Source organism: Poromitra crassiceps (assembly GCF_964638095.1).
Source record: "Poromitra crassiceps genome assembly, chromosome: 23".
NCBI classification, from domain to species: domain Eukaryota; kingdom Metazoa; phylum Chordata; class Actinopteri; order Beryciformes; family Melamphaidae; genus Poromitra; species Poromitra crassiceps.
The window spans coordinates 12,475,429-12,492,416 of record NC_139639.1 but is presented as its reverse complement, the minus strand read 5'-3'; the positions used below and the strand labels follow the sequence as shown (position 1 = coordinate 12,492,416).

The following is a 16,988-nucleotide window of genomic DNA, read 5'->3' as shown; positions in this document are numbered from 1 at the left end:
CAAAACGAAGTAAAACGTAGGGGTTGTCCTACAACACAGGTTTTACAAGTGAGAACGAGGATTCTCACACATCTAGCCTTGCTGCTTTCATTACGGAGCAGCAGGTCGCTGGATGCTTATGAGCAGTGTTGGGCAAGTTACTCTGGAAAAGTAATTAGTTACTGATTACTGATTACTCCTTAAAAAAGTAATAAAAGTTACTTTACTGATTACTTTTTCAAAAAGTATCTAGGTACGTTACTAGTTACGTTACTAGTTACTTTTTTTTACCCCAAATACCTTACACTTAAGTTGTTACATGTCTAGCATGTCACTGTATTCATTATTTTTCGTTTTGGTATTATATAGGCAATGTTACAAGAAACGTCAAAGGCATTTTACTTTGAAATTCGGTTAGAAAGAACAGGAAGTGGTGTGTTAAGACTGGCTAGCTTCACACTGGAAAAGACGTGAAATGACAGTCAGACAGATAGATAACGTGAGTGGTTGCTGTTACTGTCGGAGACGAGTGGTAATAAAACAACAGCCTCAATGCAAACGTTTCAAGCTTCGTTGCTGAAAGAAAAGTGATGATGATCTGTCAACATTCCCTGGGCCGTCTGACTAGGTCAGAAGACTTTGACGAGAAGGTTAGGAAGTAACAAAGTGTACAACACTTACCCAAAGTGTATCTGTTAATCCAGTGAACTGTTACACCCAAGTCTACCTCACCCCCATCCCCGCATATTCTCTCTCGAGGTAGCCAGCAAACGTCTTTCTCTGTGTGGCAGCTTGATATTGTTCTTCGTGGCTATTTTCTCTATGATGCATCGATATGAGGGCGAGTCAACAGTGCAAATAGGTAGCATCTGCCAAGCTGCTCGCACATAGTTTACAAAGGACAATAATGGTCCAGCTTTTGAACGCATATTTCTCTTGCTCGTCTCCTTCTTCTGACTCCATCATGCTTCGGTTTGTTTTGAAAGCTGGTGTGCATGCTCTGACGCTGTCGCGCGCACATACATGTCATAGATGAGGTATATGTGTGCGCGACAGGTCTACCTGAGTCCGTGAGGATAAAATGTTTTATTTTCTTCTTTTACATAGAAAACACTGCATTCTGGCAGGCAATGATGTAACGCAGTAACGCATGCGTTACTTGGATTAGTAACTGTAATCTAATTACTGTTTTGGAAATTGTAACGCCTTATATTACTTAGTTACTAAAAAAGTAACTAATTACAGTAACGGGTTACTAAGTAACGCGTTACTGCCCAACACTGCTTATGAGTGAGGTTTCTGGCTATTGGCACGGACGTGACATGGCGGTCACGGGTGGCCATGTCATAGCCAGTGTTGCCAAGAGGCCTTCAGGTGTAATGGGTGATTTTATAGTGGTAAATTCTTTGAGAAAATGGACATTTATCCAGTAGGATCACTGCGGCGAGCAGCTTGGCATAGTGTGAGAATCCTCGTTCTCACTCGTAAAACCTGGGTTGTAGGACAACCCCTATGTTATTTTCCTTGGTGGTCGAGTCCCTACAAAACGTTGGAAAGCCATTGTGCATTTATGGTGCATGCGCAGTGACCCAGAGCCCCCCCCCTCACCAAAGAGATTTCACGGTGGAACTTGGCCTCCAGGCTCGTGACATTCTTGAAGGTGTTGACGTAGAATCCAACCCGACTACAGAACAGAGAGAAGAGGAGTTACTACAGTAATAGTGGCTGGCTTAACAGTATGCATACATTGTATCAATACTCATTGGAAATGACAGGTGTAGCTGGAAAACATGACTTAATACAGACTTGACTGTTGGATTATTTTGTTAAAATGAAGTGAAAAATTAAGAAAAGATGTCCAGTAGTGAGACAGGGTCTGCAAAGTCACTGAAGGAATCATTCACTGTGACACCATAGACTGTATATTATAAAACGGATAGTTTCAGTCCTTGATTGTGATTGACTAAGGCCTTGGCCACACTGATCCGTCAGAAAATGGACAGAACGGATAGACGGATAGATTTATGTCCGTTGCATGTACAAGTAACCTACTTGTACAGCAGGTGGCGGTAAGCACCTTGAAGGTGTCAGCGACCCGCCTATAAACCGAGAGAAGAAGAAAGCTGGCGTCAGCTAGCTGTTAGCTCTGTGGGCTACGTTACTTATGTGGCAATAAAATGCCACCGAATGACCAGATTAGATGGTGAAATCAGATGGGATGGTGTACACAGCATTAATTATAGCCTCCTTCACCGCCTCGGCCGCCATCTTCTTTGAAAAGTTGAAACAAATCTCGGAACGCCTCCTCTCGAGACCTCGACTCTGATTGGCTAAAGGGACAGTGACTATCCGACCATCCGATACGTCCATCCAGAAAAAGTTCATCCCTCTTCAACTTTCTGTCCATCAAAACATATGCAAATTTTCTGGATACGTACGCTTCTGAGTACCGTAAATTCCGGACTATAAGACGCACCGGTGTATAAGCCGCGGGACCAAAATTTACTATTTTTTTCTTCTATAAGCCGCACCGGACTATAAGCCGCGGGTGTTTTGATGTTTAATTACCATATGAAAGGGTTCGTGCACAGAGAGGAATGTCGGGAAAGAGATCGCTGTTTGGGGAAGCTCCCATTTATTAACATTTCAACAAAACAAAACAAAAGTCAGGTCACTAATCCCCAGACAAAATCACACAACAATAGGCTACCGTATATGTGCAGCAAACCTGTAACCAGAGAAGTCAAGTCACTAATCCTCGTCTTCCTCTTCTTCCTGCGTACTGAAACCACCAAAGTCCTCATCTTCAGTGTCGGAAACGAACAGGTTCAGGGTGGCTTCGTCAACCACTCTCCTCTCTCCTTCAGGTGCCATGGCACGAGTCCGATACCTCACGAGTCCGACACCTCACGAGTCCGAAAAAAGAGGCTAACTTCCCCCAGACCCTAACCCAAAACCTAACCTCTCCCACCCCCACGCCTAAACCTAACATCCCCCAGACCCTAACCCAAAACCTAACCTCTCCCACCCCCACGCCTAAACCTAACCTCCCCCAGACCCTAACCCAAAACCATGAGGTGTCGGACTCGTGAGGTATCGGACTCGTGAGGTATCGGACTAGGGGGCAGTCCCCGTGGCGGTGATCCTCTTCATCCCGCAGCAGTCCAGCGTTTTGGAACCCGTTGGTAATTGTGGATGTTTTCACACTCCTATAATATTCCGTGATCTTCCTTTGTGTGAATTCGCCGAAGTTTGTGATTTTCTCCTGATAGTCGGGAGGGAGTTGTTCAGTAGTTCTCCCCCGGACGGACAGTCCCTTTTGCCCAGGTTACGGGCGGCTGCTCTGTTTGATCGGCGGCTGCTCTCTTTTAATGCGAGATTGACTGCTTTCAACTTGAAAGCTGCCTCGTGTGAATTTCTGCGTACCTTCCCCATGGTAAGTGAGAGTGTTGCTTCTACTGCTCGTCTTGTTGTGAATATTCCTTGATCTTCCTTTGTGTGAATTCGCCGAAGTTTGTGATTTTCTCCTGGTAGTCGGGGGAGGGAGTTGTTGCCCGAGTGGCCGTTTGCTTACCGTAATTACCATATGTAAGTGGTCACGCACAGAGGGGATTGTCGGGAAGAGATGGCTGTTTGAGGAAGCTCCCATTTACCGTATTACAACATTTCAACAAAACAACATAACACAACACCACCGTTGTTTATTTTTACAGTGCACACAGTGTCCGCGGTGTGGTGAAAAGAGGGCAAGAGAGGAAATTAAAACAGAAGTGGATTTATAGTTAGAAAGAGTGCTAAAAAAGAGAGATTTTTTTTTTTTTTTTTTTTTTTTCTGAAAAAATCCATAGATAAGACGCACCGTTATATAAGCCGCAGGGGCCAAAAAACGGGAAAAAAGCCGCGGCTTATAGTCCGGAATTTACGGTACTCCACGGACAGTGGGACAGCTGTCATTGAAAATGAATGGAAGTGAACAGAGAAATGAACGCACACGGACAGACACCACGGATCTGTGTGGCCAAGGCCTTAGCCGTGTTTGAAGCCGTTGTAAAATACTCTATACAGATATGTCATGCCCATTGTGTGTGTGTGTGTGTGTGTGTGTGTGTGTGTGTGTGTGTGTGTGTGTGTGTGTGTGTGTGTGTGTGTGCGTGCGTGCGTGCGTGTGTAAAATTTATGGCAGTCATTAGTAGTACAGCATCCCTAACCCTAATCCCCTATTCAAACATGTGAAAATGAAATGCTGTTAGTTATTATAGGCATTTGCATAGCAAGATAGTTGGCTAGTTAGTTAGTTGTACCAGGCAGCTAAGCATTGTAATGTTAGTCATCCCACAATCATGTTGGTTACATCTCATGGAAAGCTGTGTGAGTGTTATGGCAGTGAGCTGATAGTTTTTACCACCGCTATCATAGGTTATACCGAAAGAACCTTCAATAGATCGCTCGCTATTTCCTGTAATAAAGAAAGTCGAATGGCCATCTGCAGCAGCTTGTGATTGTGCAGTGAGAGCGCTATTTGTTGATTTCCTTTTACTGTGTGTCCCGCCAGTTCCGGATCGCCTGGGTGTGTGGGGCCAGCATCTCCTGGGTGTGTGGGGCCAGCATCTCCTGGGTGTGTGGGGCCAGCATCTCCTGGGTGTGTGGGGCCAGCATCTCCTGGGTGTGTGGGGCCAGCATCTCCTGGGTGTGTGGGGCCAGCATCTCCTGTGGCCGCATCCATTGCTTGCATCCGCCGTCACCAAGACTGCCCCGCCGGGCTGGACTCTTTAAACAGACTGTGCTTATGGGAAGGGGTGAGACGGACAATTGTTTTTATTCTCTTGGCCGGAAGGCTCCGACCGAGAGCGGACACACCTTCTCTGCAGGCTCCATCTGGGCCTGTCTTGAACTAATACCTTTCTCTCTCTCTCTCTCTCTCTCTCTCTCTCTCTCTCTCTCTCTCTCTCTCTCTCTCTCTCTCTCTCTAAAAAACTAAACTGTACCACTCTATTCCTTCAGAAGTTGTAGCTGTCATAGATTGTGTTGCATAGTTGATTTCTCTATTGTTGACAAAAAATGTTATTGTAAGTCGCTTTGGATAAACAATAAATAATGTTTACAGTTGTTACGGTGGGGGTACGGTGGCGCAGTCGGTAGCGCTGTTGCCTCACAGCTAGAAGGTCCTGAGTTCGATTCTCGCCTGGGACGCTGTGGGCGCTGGAGTTGTGACCCCCCCATATCTTCAGTGCCTACTGCCCAGGTGGGCTATCTCGTCGAAAGGGCCTTTCTGTGTGGAGTTTGCATGTTCTCCCCGTACCCCCCAGGGGGTTCCTCCGTACATAGCCCCCCACTAAAAACATGCAGAAGATCATCATCCGACCAGTGACGACAACATCTGGAATTGGTCCAATGATGGTCCAATGATGGTCCCCGGGCGCTGGAAAGAAATAGCGACCACTGCTCCTGGCCTGCCCCCTGGAGGAAAGGACAAGCCTGGATGGGTCAAATGCAGAGGACATTTTTCACCGGCCACCGTCAACATGAGTGTGTGTTGTGGCCGCATGCATGTGTTGTAGTGTGTTCGTGTGGCAGAGTGAAGAGCTCCGCCCGCGCGTCCCCGCTGCCTGGAGCACAGCAGCTCGTGCTCGCGCTCTAAAAGGCAGGTGCCTACGAGCTGCTGCCTGGCCGGCAGAAAGTGCTCCAGACTCGGTGTGATAATCCTGTAACAGCATTTGAGCTTATTCAGGTAAGATATTAATAATGTAATGACACATTCAGCGATAAACTGTCTACAATGAAGACATGCTCAGCCAACATAGCTGCGACAGCACGCTCCTGTAGGTTCTCCCTCTACAACATCCGCAAAATCCGTCCCTTTCTCACAAGAGAAGCGACTCAACTCCTGGTCCAGTCACTTACATGTATCATCTCTCGCCTGGACTACTGCAACGTGCTCCTGGCCGGCCTACCTGCCACCGACATCCGACCGCTTCAGCTCATTCAGAACGCTGCAGCCCGTCTGGTATTCAACCAACACAAATTCTCTCATGTCACTCCCCTCTTCCAGGAGCTCCACTGGCTTCCCATCTCGGCACGCATCAAATTCAAGACACTGGTACTGACCTACAGGGCAGTACACCAGTCAGCTCCCCTGTACCTGCAATCTATGGTCAGGTTCCAAACCTCTCATCGCTCCCTTCGCTCCTCCACCAGTGCAGGACGCCTCGCCCCTCCTTCGCTACGGGGGCTCAAAAGTCGCTCATCCCGATCTCGACTCTTCTCGTCCCTGGCACCTCAATGGTGGAACGAGCTTCCACCTTCGGTCAGGACAGCTGAATCACTGCCGATCTTTCGGAAAAGACTAAAGACTCACCTTTTCAGGCTCCATCTGGGCCCTTCTTGATCTAACTTCTTTCTCTCTCTTTCTTAAAAAAAAAAAAAAAAAAAAAAAAAAAACTAAACTAAACTTGTACCACTGTTCCTTCAGAGGTTGTAGTTGTCATAGACTGTGTTGCATAGTTGATTGCTCTGCCAGCTGTCTTGCTCTGCCAACATAGCTGCTACAGCGTGCTCCTGTAGGTTCTCTCTCTACAACATCCGCAAAATCCGTCCCTTTCTCACAAGAGAAGCGACTCAACTCCTGGTCCAGTCTCTTGTCTCCTCCCGCCTGGACTACTGCAACGTGCTTCTGGCCGGCCTACCTGCCACCGACATCCGACCGCTTCAGCTCATTCAGAACGCTGCAGCCCGTCTGATATTCAACCAACCCAAATTCTCTCACGTCACTCCCCTCTTCCAGGAGCTCCACTGGCTTCCCATCTCGGCCCGCATCAAATTCAAGACACTGGTACTGGCCTACAGGGCAGTACACCAGTCAGCTCCCCGGTACCTGCAATCCATGGTCAGGTTCCAAACCTCTCACCGCTCCCTTCGCTCCTCCACCAGTGCAGGTCGCCTCGCCCCTCCTTCGCTACGGGGGCTCAAAAGTCGCTCATCCCGATCTCGACTCTTCTCGTCCCTGGCACCTCAATGGTGGAACGAGCTTCCACCTTCGGTCAGGACTGCTGAATCACTGCCGATCTTTCGGAAAAGACTAAAGACACACCTTTTCAGGCTCCATCTGGGCCCTTCTTGATCTAACTTTGTCTCTCTCTTTCCTTATTAAAAAAAAAAAAAAAAAAAACCTAACCAACCTTGTACCACTAACCTAAACTTGTACCACTGTTCCTTCAGAAGTTGTAGTTGTCATAGACTGTGCTCCATAGTTGATTGTTCTATTGCTGACAAAAAATGTGTTATTGTAAGTCGCTTTGGATAAAAGCGTCTGCCAAATGACGTAATGTAATGTAACGTAATGTAATGCTCTATTGCTGACAAAAATGTGTTAATGTAAGTCGCTTTGGATAAAAGCGTCTGCCAAATGACGTAATGTAATGTAACGTGTCAAATATGACAACGTGGTGTTCAGTATTTTAAGAGCACAGGGTTTTTCTCATTTCCTGAAAAGTTGGCGTTTTGGAGATAAGTGGCTTTCATTGCACAGTGACGATATTATAGTAGCCGATGTGTTTAGAGCAGCTTTGTCATGATGTCACGTCGTAGTATAGCATTATATTTTATATATTGTATATTTTATTTAACTCAGCACTTTTCACTTAGCCATGTAGAGCCATGTAGAGCTCTAACTCAGTTCTCATTTTGCATTGTGTTTATATTTAATATGTTTTGTTGCACTATGCTACCTTTTACCTCTTAGGACTACCTCTCTGCATAAATGCACTTTGCTTTGTGTTTACATTTTAAATATGTTTTTGTTGCACTGTTACTTTTCACCCCTCAGGACTCTAAGCCTATATCATCGGGCAGGGGGACAAGCAATGGAAATCAGTCCTGTGACTGCAATTGTCGTGCATTTACATTTTTTTTAAATGTTCATTAATGTACACCTGTCCCCTATCGAACAAATAAACGAAATTGAATTGAAATTGAATTGTATTTTACATGTGCGATAAACTGCGATGAGATTTGTTTGCGGAAATGACGGCGGGGATGAAAGTCGCTCAGGGAGGCTCACTTTGGTGCAGGGGCTCGGAGCTGATAATGTTGCTGCAAACACATAATAACCCCTCCCTCCCTCCAATAGGCTTGGAGTTGTGAGGAGCCGGGAAAGGGTACAGGGGGAGTAGGGGAGTAACTATCTTGAAATCCCATAGTCTTTGGTTCATCGTGACGTCACGACGTATCAAATATCCCATTCATTTTAGGGCACAAAAAAAAGCAGTGTTCCACCCATAGAGGGCACTTATGCCAGTTATGCTGCTGAAAAATTATACAAATGGTAAAATGGCAACAGTTTGGTCTCAAATGTGAGAATTCTGACCAGCATTCTTCACACACCACCCCCAAAGTCATATATATTGGTTAAAAGCTGAAAAAAAGTGTTTTGGGGGTTAGTTACACTTTAAGTTACGTCAAGGCGCATTCACTCATTGCCAATAAAAACACTTTGTGCACATTTATTTCTCGCCAGAACCGACGGAATGGGCCTTTAAGCACTTTTAAATGAAAATTAAGCTACTTTTGCAATGTAGTGAAATGAAAGTTTTGAAAATGTGATGGCGCGTTGTGTCAAGTGTACATATAATGGGATTAATAGCTCGGGGAACGGTCCGGTCCCCGGCCCCTTAGGTGTCTAACAATGTGGCCCCCTGAACAATTTAGTTGAATAGCCCTGCTCTAGGTGTTACCCAAGAGAACAAAGCTGAAATCTTTATTGAAAGATTATCACTTTAACTCAGAACTAAAAAATTTAAAAAAATCGCAAGTGACCCTAATCATCTTTGGTCGTTTTAAATTGCGTGGTTTTTTTTTGTTAGGGTCGCGACCCTAAGGTTGGGAACCACTGTTATATGCAGTAACCTTAAACACCTCTTAGCTGTTAAATGTAGCTATAGACAAGTTTCCTGGGCACTTCCGGTTTGCTTCCGGACTCGGCCGCGATATGTCTGTCTCTTCCGGTGTTTGTGAATACAGAGAAGCTCTGAGAGAAGCGTAACGTACTAGCGTAGTAGCCATAGCGACCGCCGAAAAAATGCAAACTTGGGATCATTCTCCGAGTCTCCTGTCTAACGAAAGAGTGTCTATCCCACACCCGTTGACAATGGACACATGGGAAGATAATATGTGTAAATGGCCGAACGTAACTACAGGCAGGATTATAGCGTATTTTGAGGAATCAATGGCGGTGGACGGGAACGCGATGAACAATCTCAAAAGCTCCGAAGCGTACCAATATTTCCACAGCAACAAAGTAGGTCGGGTATGTTGTAACGCTATGTATTTCATCAAATTACCCACAGTCAGGCTATCTCCCGTTGTGAATCAATGAATATTACGGCTATTATTCCAGTGTTGTCATTAAGAGGCCGATTTCGCAGCAAGAATATTGAATTGGTCGGCACGTCGTTCTCGGTAAGGACGCTTTCTTTATTGAAACAGACAACATCCATGCATGCTCCTACTGTAGCCTATCTATCTGCATTTGCAGACACTCATGAACCCATATCTTCTGGACATTGCCTTGATGAAAAAACAACGTAGCATTAGTTAAAAGTAATAAGTGCGACAGTGTCAGTGCAGACAGCGCACAACTTGAATCTCCAGCAATAGGCTACGCACCTTAATCTCTCCCATACCACACCTGGCATCTGCGGCAGCTCTCCTGCACTCGATCTCGGCTCCCATGTGGCTTTATTTGTGGTAAGCATTTTGATTAATCTCCTCATCATACGAGCGTCGGGCAACAAGCGCGAGCCATTGATTGATTGATTGATTCGGCCGACGTAGGTAAAAAGGCTTTTTACCTCCGCTAAATTGACAGCCTACATCGGGTCTCTTTTGCTTTTGACGGTGGCAGGCACACTTCTGTTTCTTTCCTGCCGTCTTGCTGGCCTCGGCTGAAGTAGGCTACTTGTTGCATGATCTCGATTAAAAAAAGGACTGGCCTAGCAAGACATTTAGACATTTCGGTTTCCTCCTGTGTGTTTCCTCACAGCGGGTCCAGCGCTGGCCGGCGGGACTGATGCTGCTTGTTGTGCGGCTTTTAAACGGCGCTCTACAGTAAAGAAAGCGTCTACTATATTTTTCTTTTTCACCAACACTCAACATACAGGGGGCGGAAAAAATATGATGTAATAAGTCTCTATTTAAGTCGTAGCTTATTGGCAACATCACTTAGGCTGCTGTGGACGCAATGTGGACTTAACCGGAAGCCGGGGACATATAAGGCTGCTATGGCGCCGCCCTAGGCCAGCGCGGGGAAACTTGTCTATAACACAGTCAGACTCACGTGGCTTATTGCTTAATACTATGGCGCACACACACACGAGACAGAGAGAGGGAGGGAGAGAGAGGGGGGGGGGGGGGGGGCGACTCACTTGTCCCAAAGAGTGGGCAGCTCGTCCTGTAGGCCGACGTTCAGCTCGTCAAAAACTTTCTGGGCTTTCTTGAGCTCCTCCTCTGCCTGAAACATAAGTCACATGTCACTTCTGACCAATCAAAAAAAGTCACATGTTAACCCTCCTCTGCTTGGAAGAGTGTTGGAGTGTTTTTAGAGACCTTCCTTTTTTTCTATTCCCACAACATTTAACATGCTCCCTCTAATGGCCCTTCAGTCTTGCTCCACAGCCTGTGAGAAGGTCCACACCGCAGAATGGGGCGGGCTCGGGTGAAAGGGCAGGGTTGGATATCAGTCCATGCCCTCCAACTGTTTTGATTGGCTTGCTCTTCCCCTCACTTCCATACAACCATTGTGACCGGCGTTTCCGTTCTTTTCTGTCAAATTTGTCAGACCTCAACGAGAAACGATGGTTCACCTGGCTTTTAACTGCCATAAATGTTATTTTCTTATTTATGTCATTACTTGATATATTACATGCATGTATGTAATATATTTTCATTAATACTGATTTGTTTTGTAAACTCTGGCCCAGGACCACGTGCGTCATGTGGCAAACGCGGGGGCAGGCATCCCTGGGTTGTGGCTAGATGGGTTACAGCCACGGATGGAGTGACGCAAAATTGTGGCAATTGTTATACCATTTAATTTGTGTTACCTCTTGAATTCACTGTATGTAGCCCCGCCCACTTGACCCATTGTCTCACGACTTCCTGTTCAAAACGCCGGCTGTTTTACCTGCTCAAACTAGTCTATCTCACCTGGTTAAACTGACTCACATACTTACTCATATTATGAGTCAGACTAGGTTTATGAGTCACAGGAAGTGTAAACACAATCAGAACTTCTGATTGTGTTTACACTTCCTGGCAGTCTCTCAAGCCAGACTGTCTCTTCTACATAAGGTGAATAATGTCATGACAAAAGCAAAGATACAACAGGGTGAGATAAAGGATAATTCCCCCCAATATTCAATTATAATAGTTAGTTAGTGTGTGTGTGTGTGTGTGTGTGTGTGTGTGTGTGTGTGTGTGTGTGTGTGTGTGTGTGTGTGTGCGCTACTTTGGCCCTTTTTCGTTATTGGCACACACAAAAAAACAACTGGCTATATGCAAACAGTGCAGACTATGAATTTCCACAAATAAATGTAATAATTTATTTAAAAAAGCTGAGATAAATAAAGTTGGGATAAATAAACTCCATTGATCAGAAATAATTTGCTTCTTTGGCCCAATCCCATTTGTATGTTCAACCCCCCAAGCCCCCCCCCCCGCCGCCCGCCAATAAAAAATAATTGCTCACCCCTGGGTTATAGGATGCAGCAGCGGCAGTTGCCTTGCACATCTACAAGTGCACTACATCAGAGAAAGTATAGAAGGAACCAGGGCCGTAGCTAGCTATGAGGACGGGGAGGTCCGGACCTCCCCTAATATTTCAGAGATTTTTTTAATATTTCAGAGATTTTTTTTTTTTTTTTTTTTTTTTTTAGCCTTTATTTAACCAGGTTTGTCCCATTGAGATCAAAGATCTCTTTTACAAGAGAGACCTGGCCAAGAAACAGCAGCAACACAAAGTTACAACAAACAAACACATACAATTGAAAAACATTAAAATGATCAAATAAAACATTTACATACAGACAGCCTGTTCTCAAGAGATTTTACCATAGCCTTAAAACCATTTAAGGTTACTAAGCTACCGTATTAAGTTTAAGATCAGACTGCAGACTGTTCCATGCGGTGGGTGCAGAGAACCTAAAAGCTTTCTTCCCCAATTCAGTTCAGACTTTGGGAACAGAAAATTGTAGAGTGTCCTGAGAACGAAGATTGTAAAAAAATAAAACAATCTGCATGGAAAACAGGAAAAGCATGAAAAACACGGGATCGCTTTTATTTTGAAACGAAAGGCAGGTCAGGCAGGAAGTCATCTGACGCCGCGTCCGCGGTAACTTGATTCTGAGAGAGCAGCAGCATGGTGGTGAGTGATGACTGTCTGTCTGCCTGGCGAGATAATTGAAGGTGAGCAAGCTGCGAGACAGTGAGCGAGTGAACGACAGACAGTGAGTGACACACACTGACAGATTTTTTAGCAACAACCAAGAAAGTAAGTGTCTAGTCTGTCTAAGTAACTTTGTGTGTTGTGTACGGCTTGGGTTGTGTACCTGTGTTTGTAGGTGTCATTTTGATATGAATTTGGCTAAAACAGTTTGTGTTTGTTAGTTACAATTATGTTGACAGGAGAGCTGAGCAGGTGGTGACATGAAAGAGAATATACTGAATAATGACATCACAACAGTATAATCCTAATGTTGATTTAAAATGATATATTACTCTAAATATGGCTTAAAAAGGGGGGGGAAAAAACTCAATTTTTTCCGGCGGCGCCCGTTATCCCCTTGCTGGATCTCCCCTATTTCGGAACCCTGGCTACGGCCCTGGAAGGAACACACAAGATCCAAAGATGGCAGATTTGCCAGAAGACATATTGTGGCATAGATTGCTTTGGCCCATTCTATGTGAAAGAGGGAAGAAAGGAACTGGAGAAATATGTTATTTTCACTTGTACTGTATATGTGTTCTAGAGCAGCGTTTCTCAACTGGTGGGTCGCGGGGCCGTTTTGATTGGGTCGCGGACATTGGCCCAAAAAAAAAAAAAAAAAACATATTTAATTTGAGTTAAATTCAGATTATTGAAACTGGATTAGCCTGACCAGTTTTACTTGTTTAACAAGATGAAGCATATGCTCTGCCTGTAATTCAAGAGAAGTCTGCCTTTTCATTTCATATTTAATTTTAGTTCAATTCAGATGATTGAAACTGGATTAGCATGGCCCCAGTTTAATTAAAAGTTATGACCAGTTTAACTAAAAAGCATATAGCCTGCCTGTGATTCCTTTTTATTTCATATTAGTTAAATTCAGACTATTCAAACTGGATTAGCATGACCAGGTTAACTTGTTTTATTGTTATTATTATTATTATTATTATTATTATTATTATTATTATTATTATTATTAACTTGTTTAAAAACATATAGGCACGTAATTCAAGATAAGTCTGCCTTTTATTTCATATTTCATACAGTTCAAATAAGACTTTCTGAGCATGACCAGTTTGACTTGTTTAAATTTAAAAACATATAGGCCTGTATTTCAAGTCTGCCTTATTTCAATTGGTTTTTAGCCCTAGTTGCACTTCTGTTGCACTTTTTTGTTCATTTGAAGTTTATAACAGTGCATGAAGGCATTGTGTACTAAATTAATGCGCTATTTTTTGTGCAATTAATTTGAGTGGTTTAGGAAAATAGTGGGTCCTGAGGCTACACCAGTTGAGAACCACTGTTCTAGAGCCATACATATATCGAAATGCTTGATGACAGTATTGGATGGAAACACATAATTTCGCAATTTTATTTTGCCGACTTTCTGAAAATTTGGTTACGATTTGTGATACCTTTGGATGGAAACCCAACTTGTATCTGCCCCTATTAAAAAAAACAATAACAAAGATGTATCGACAATCCTTTTATCATCGGCTCGTAGCCCTCTCAGTCTGAATCTGTACTGAATGGTGAGGTGTCTGTTTAGTGCGCACACACACACACACACACACACACACACACACACGGCTTGTTTGGTGTGCGCGCGCGCACACACACACACACACACACACACACACACACACACACACACACACACACACACACACACACACACACACACACACACACACAGCTTTAGCTGTTTAAAATGTTTGTAGGAGGCCCCTGTGTGTTTTACATGTTTATCACTACATCAAAGCAGCTGGACACCTCACCTTGACCATCCTAATAGAGGCAGCTGGTAAATATGACAGGTCAGCTCACCTTGACCATCTTGCGGTCGTTCTTCATCCCAGAAGATTGCAGGGTCTCCATGTGGTGACGAGCGCTGTCATAGTCAATCAGCTTCCGGCTTCGCTTCGACACCCGAATCTGAAAGACAGACAGACAGACAGTCAGTCAGACAGACAGACAGAGACAGACAATCAATCAAGACACCTATGACTATACCAGCTGCTTTATATGACACCACTACCATGGGATACTATAGACCATTTTCACAGCAGATATTTATGTCTCAAAGGCAGGGTAAACACAGGTACAACGAAAACATTAATGAGGGCATCGGCACTGGAACACCTAAATGGAATGGAAGATGGAAACCCTCATTAATGTTTCGGTTACACCTGTTGTTACAGACAACTGAATCCTGATTGCAAATCATACAGTGAGTGTATTATGTTCATTGACATACTCTGAAATCTGTTCATGTACTATACCCTCTCCAAGATTTTAGATGTTACACCGAGTATTGGTACTGGCCTATAATTACCAGGGTCAGTTATAACCCTTTTTTCTATATAATGGGATGATCTTGGCATGTTTAGTGGCCTGGGGGACATTACCTTGATCTAAGGTGATCAGTAGCGGAGCGTACACTGGGGCAGAGGGTGCGCCCGCCCCGGGGCCCACTCGTCATCTTTTTTTTTTTTTCCACCGGGCCTAGCTGGCAACCTGTGTTTTTCTTTTTCTTCTTCAGAACAAGCTTGTCTGTAAAGTGGCTTCACTGTAGGCTTTCTTGGACATAATATTACTTGGCTCAATGAGTGACAAATTGTGTTTTCGGATATAAATGGTAAATGGTAAATGGCCTGCATTTATATAGCGCTTTTATCCAAAGCGCTTTACAATCAGTAGATAGTCTACATTCACCCATTCATACACCAATGGTGGCAGGCTACCACGCAGGGTGCCTACACACCATCGGGAGCAAGGAGGGTTAAGTGTCTTGCCCAAGGACACAACGACAGCAGCTGGGAGGGAGCGGAGATCGAACCGCAAACCCTTGCGTCATTGGCCGACCCGCTCTACCTCCTGAGCTAAAGCCGCCCCATATAGGGGCTATCAGCTATTTTACAGTTGTGACTTAAAATGACTTTATTTAATAAAGTCAGTGGTGTGAGAGGAATTCAATCAATAGACAATAACATTTGTGTGTTTAAAATGAGATATTCCACTAAATATGGATAAAACCGATTCAAACATGCAAAAAAGGCAAATTTTTCTTCGTTGCCTGGCCTGGTCTTTAAAACCCTTGTACCCACTAATCCATCTGATGGATATTTCTTACATTCGCGTATGGGCCGTTTCGACATTTTTTAGTAAATGGTCTGAAATTAAGGCTAGGTATTTTTGGGGGGGTATTTGACAAAAATCAATCATATCTATCATCTTTCTACCATCCAAAGACCTTGTTTTAAAAGTACACCTCAATTTACCATTAGTCCATGAGATGGACCCATTGACTTCCATTATAAACACTCTATTGGTACTCCCAGCAAATTCTTACAAAATTAATTTATTTAATTTGTTTCAGCGGGCATCCTGGACCAAATACCTTGAAATTTGACCTTAATATCTAACCTTGGAGTTGGTAGAAGATTTGGGGGAGTTACATGGTCTCAAAGTCCATTGCATAGTTGTCCCATTGGTTTCAATGTTAATTTTGCACAAAAACAAAAAACAAAATTTGACTCCCAGCTAATTTTTCAAAAAATCATTATTTCCTTGATGTTACACATCTCACCTTGACTCAAGCGGTTAAAATTGTAGTTTCTACTGTGTTTGGCTATTTCCCCATATTCCCCCAGTTTTGGCATAGCAATCAATTCCATACAGTTTACATGAAATGTAAAAAAAACTTATTCCTATGCCAAAGATGGGAAAATATTAGAAAACTGAATTTGACAGTCCACACTACTGATTTGAAGCCTTTAGACCAGGATGGATGCTGGACTAAAGCTCATTTGTGTGTTTTGGGGGAAATGGCTGGTAGTCCAAAACATGCGCTTTTTGGATTTTTGGCTCAAAATATGAAAAATATTATTTTTACAAAAAATCACAAAAAATATGAAAACCCACTGATGATGTCACAATGTCTGTGAAATCATCAGTAATGTCATCAGTGACATATTATTGACCAAAATCATCTTATGACACCACTGATGATGTCATAGGCTAGTGATGTCATAGGTATTGTGACATCATTCCTGCCAATCTTTGACACTAGGCATCTTGCAGTGGTGACTTTTGTAAAACACCCGAACCTGCCCATAATATCAGACCCAAATCCAGTTTGACTTTATGGGAAGGGGAAAAAAATCACTTTTTGTCTTTTTACTGTACTTTTTTATTTTTACTGTACTTGCTGTACACTGGCATTTGAGGGGTTAAAATTCGAATAGGTATGAAATGTTGGTATGAGGTATTAGAGATGAAGTTACCAATGAATTATAAACAATAAAAAAAACAATAAAAAAAATGTATATTCATAAATGAATACATTATAAATATGACGGTCCATCAGATGGACTAATGGTAAATTGAGGATTATTCGTAATTGGGGTACAAGGGTTTTAAAGTGAGTAGGCCAGTGTGAACAGGTGGGATTTGAATGTGTTTATGGTGTCAGACTGTAGGATGTGTGATGGCAAAGAGTTCCAGAGTCTGGGTGCAGAGCAGCTGAAGGCCC

General features: G+C 43.7%; 1 protein-coding gene across 1 annotated transcript in view; it reads right to left on the bottom strand.

Moving 5' to 3' along the window:
• amph (amphiphysin) overlaps window positions 1-16,988 on the bottom strand; it is a gene marked incomplete at both ends in the record, with an annotated part of 132,211 nt that overhangs the window by 75,006 nt on the left and 40,217 nt on the right. Inside the window, 3 exons of the mRNA XM_083658963.1 lie at window positions 1,588-1,663; window positions 10,398-10,483; window positions 14,282-14,389. Of these exons, the coding sequence (XP_083515089.1) occupies window positions 1,588-1,663; window positions 10,398-10,483; window positions 14,282-14,389 (270 nt within the window). The remainder of the gene's footprint in view (window positions 1-1,587; window positions 1,664-10,397; window positions 10,484-14,281; window positions 14,390-16,988) is intronic.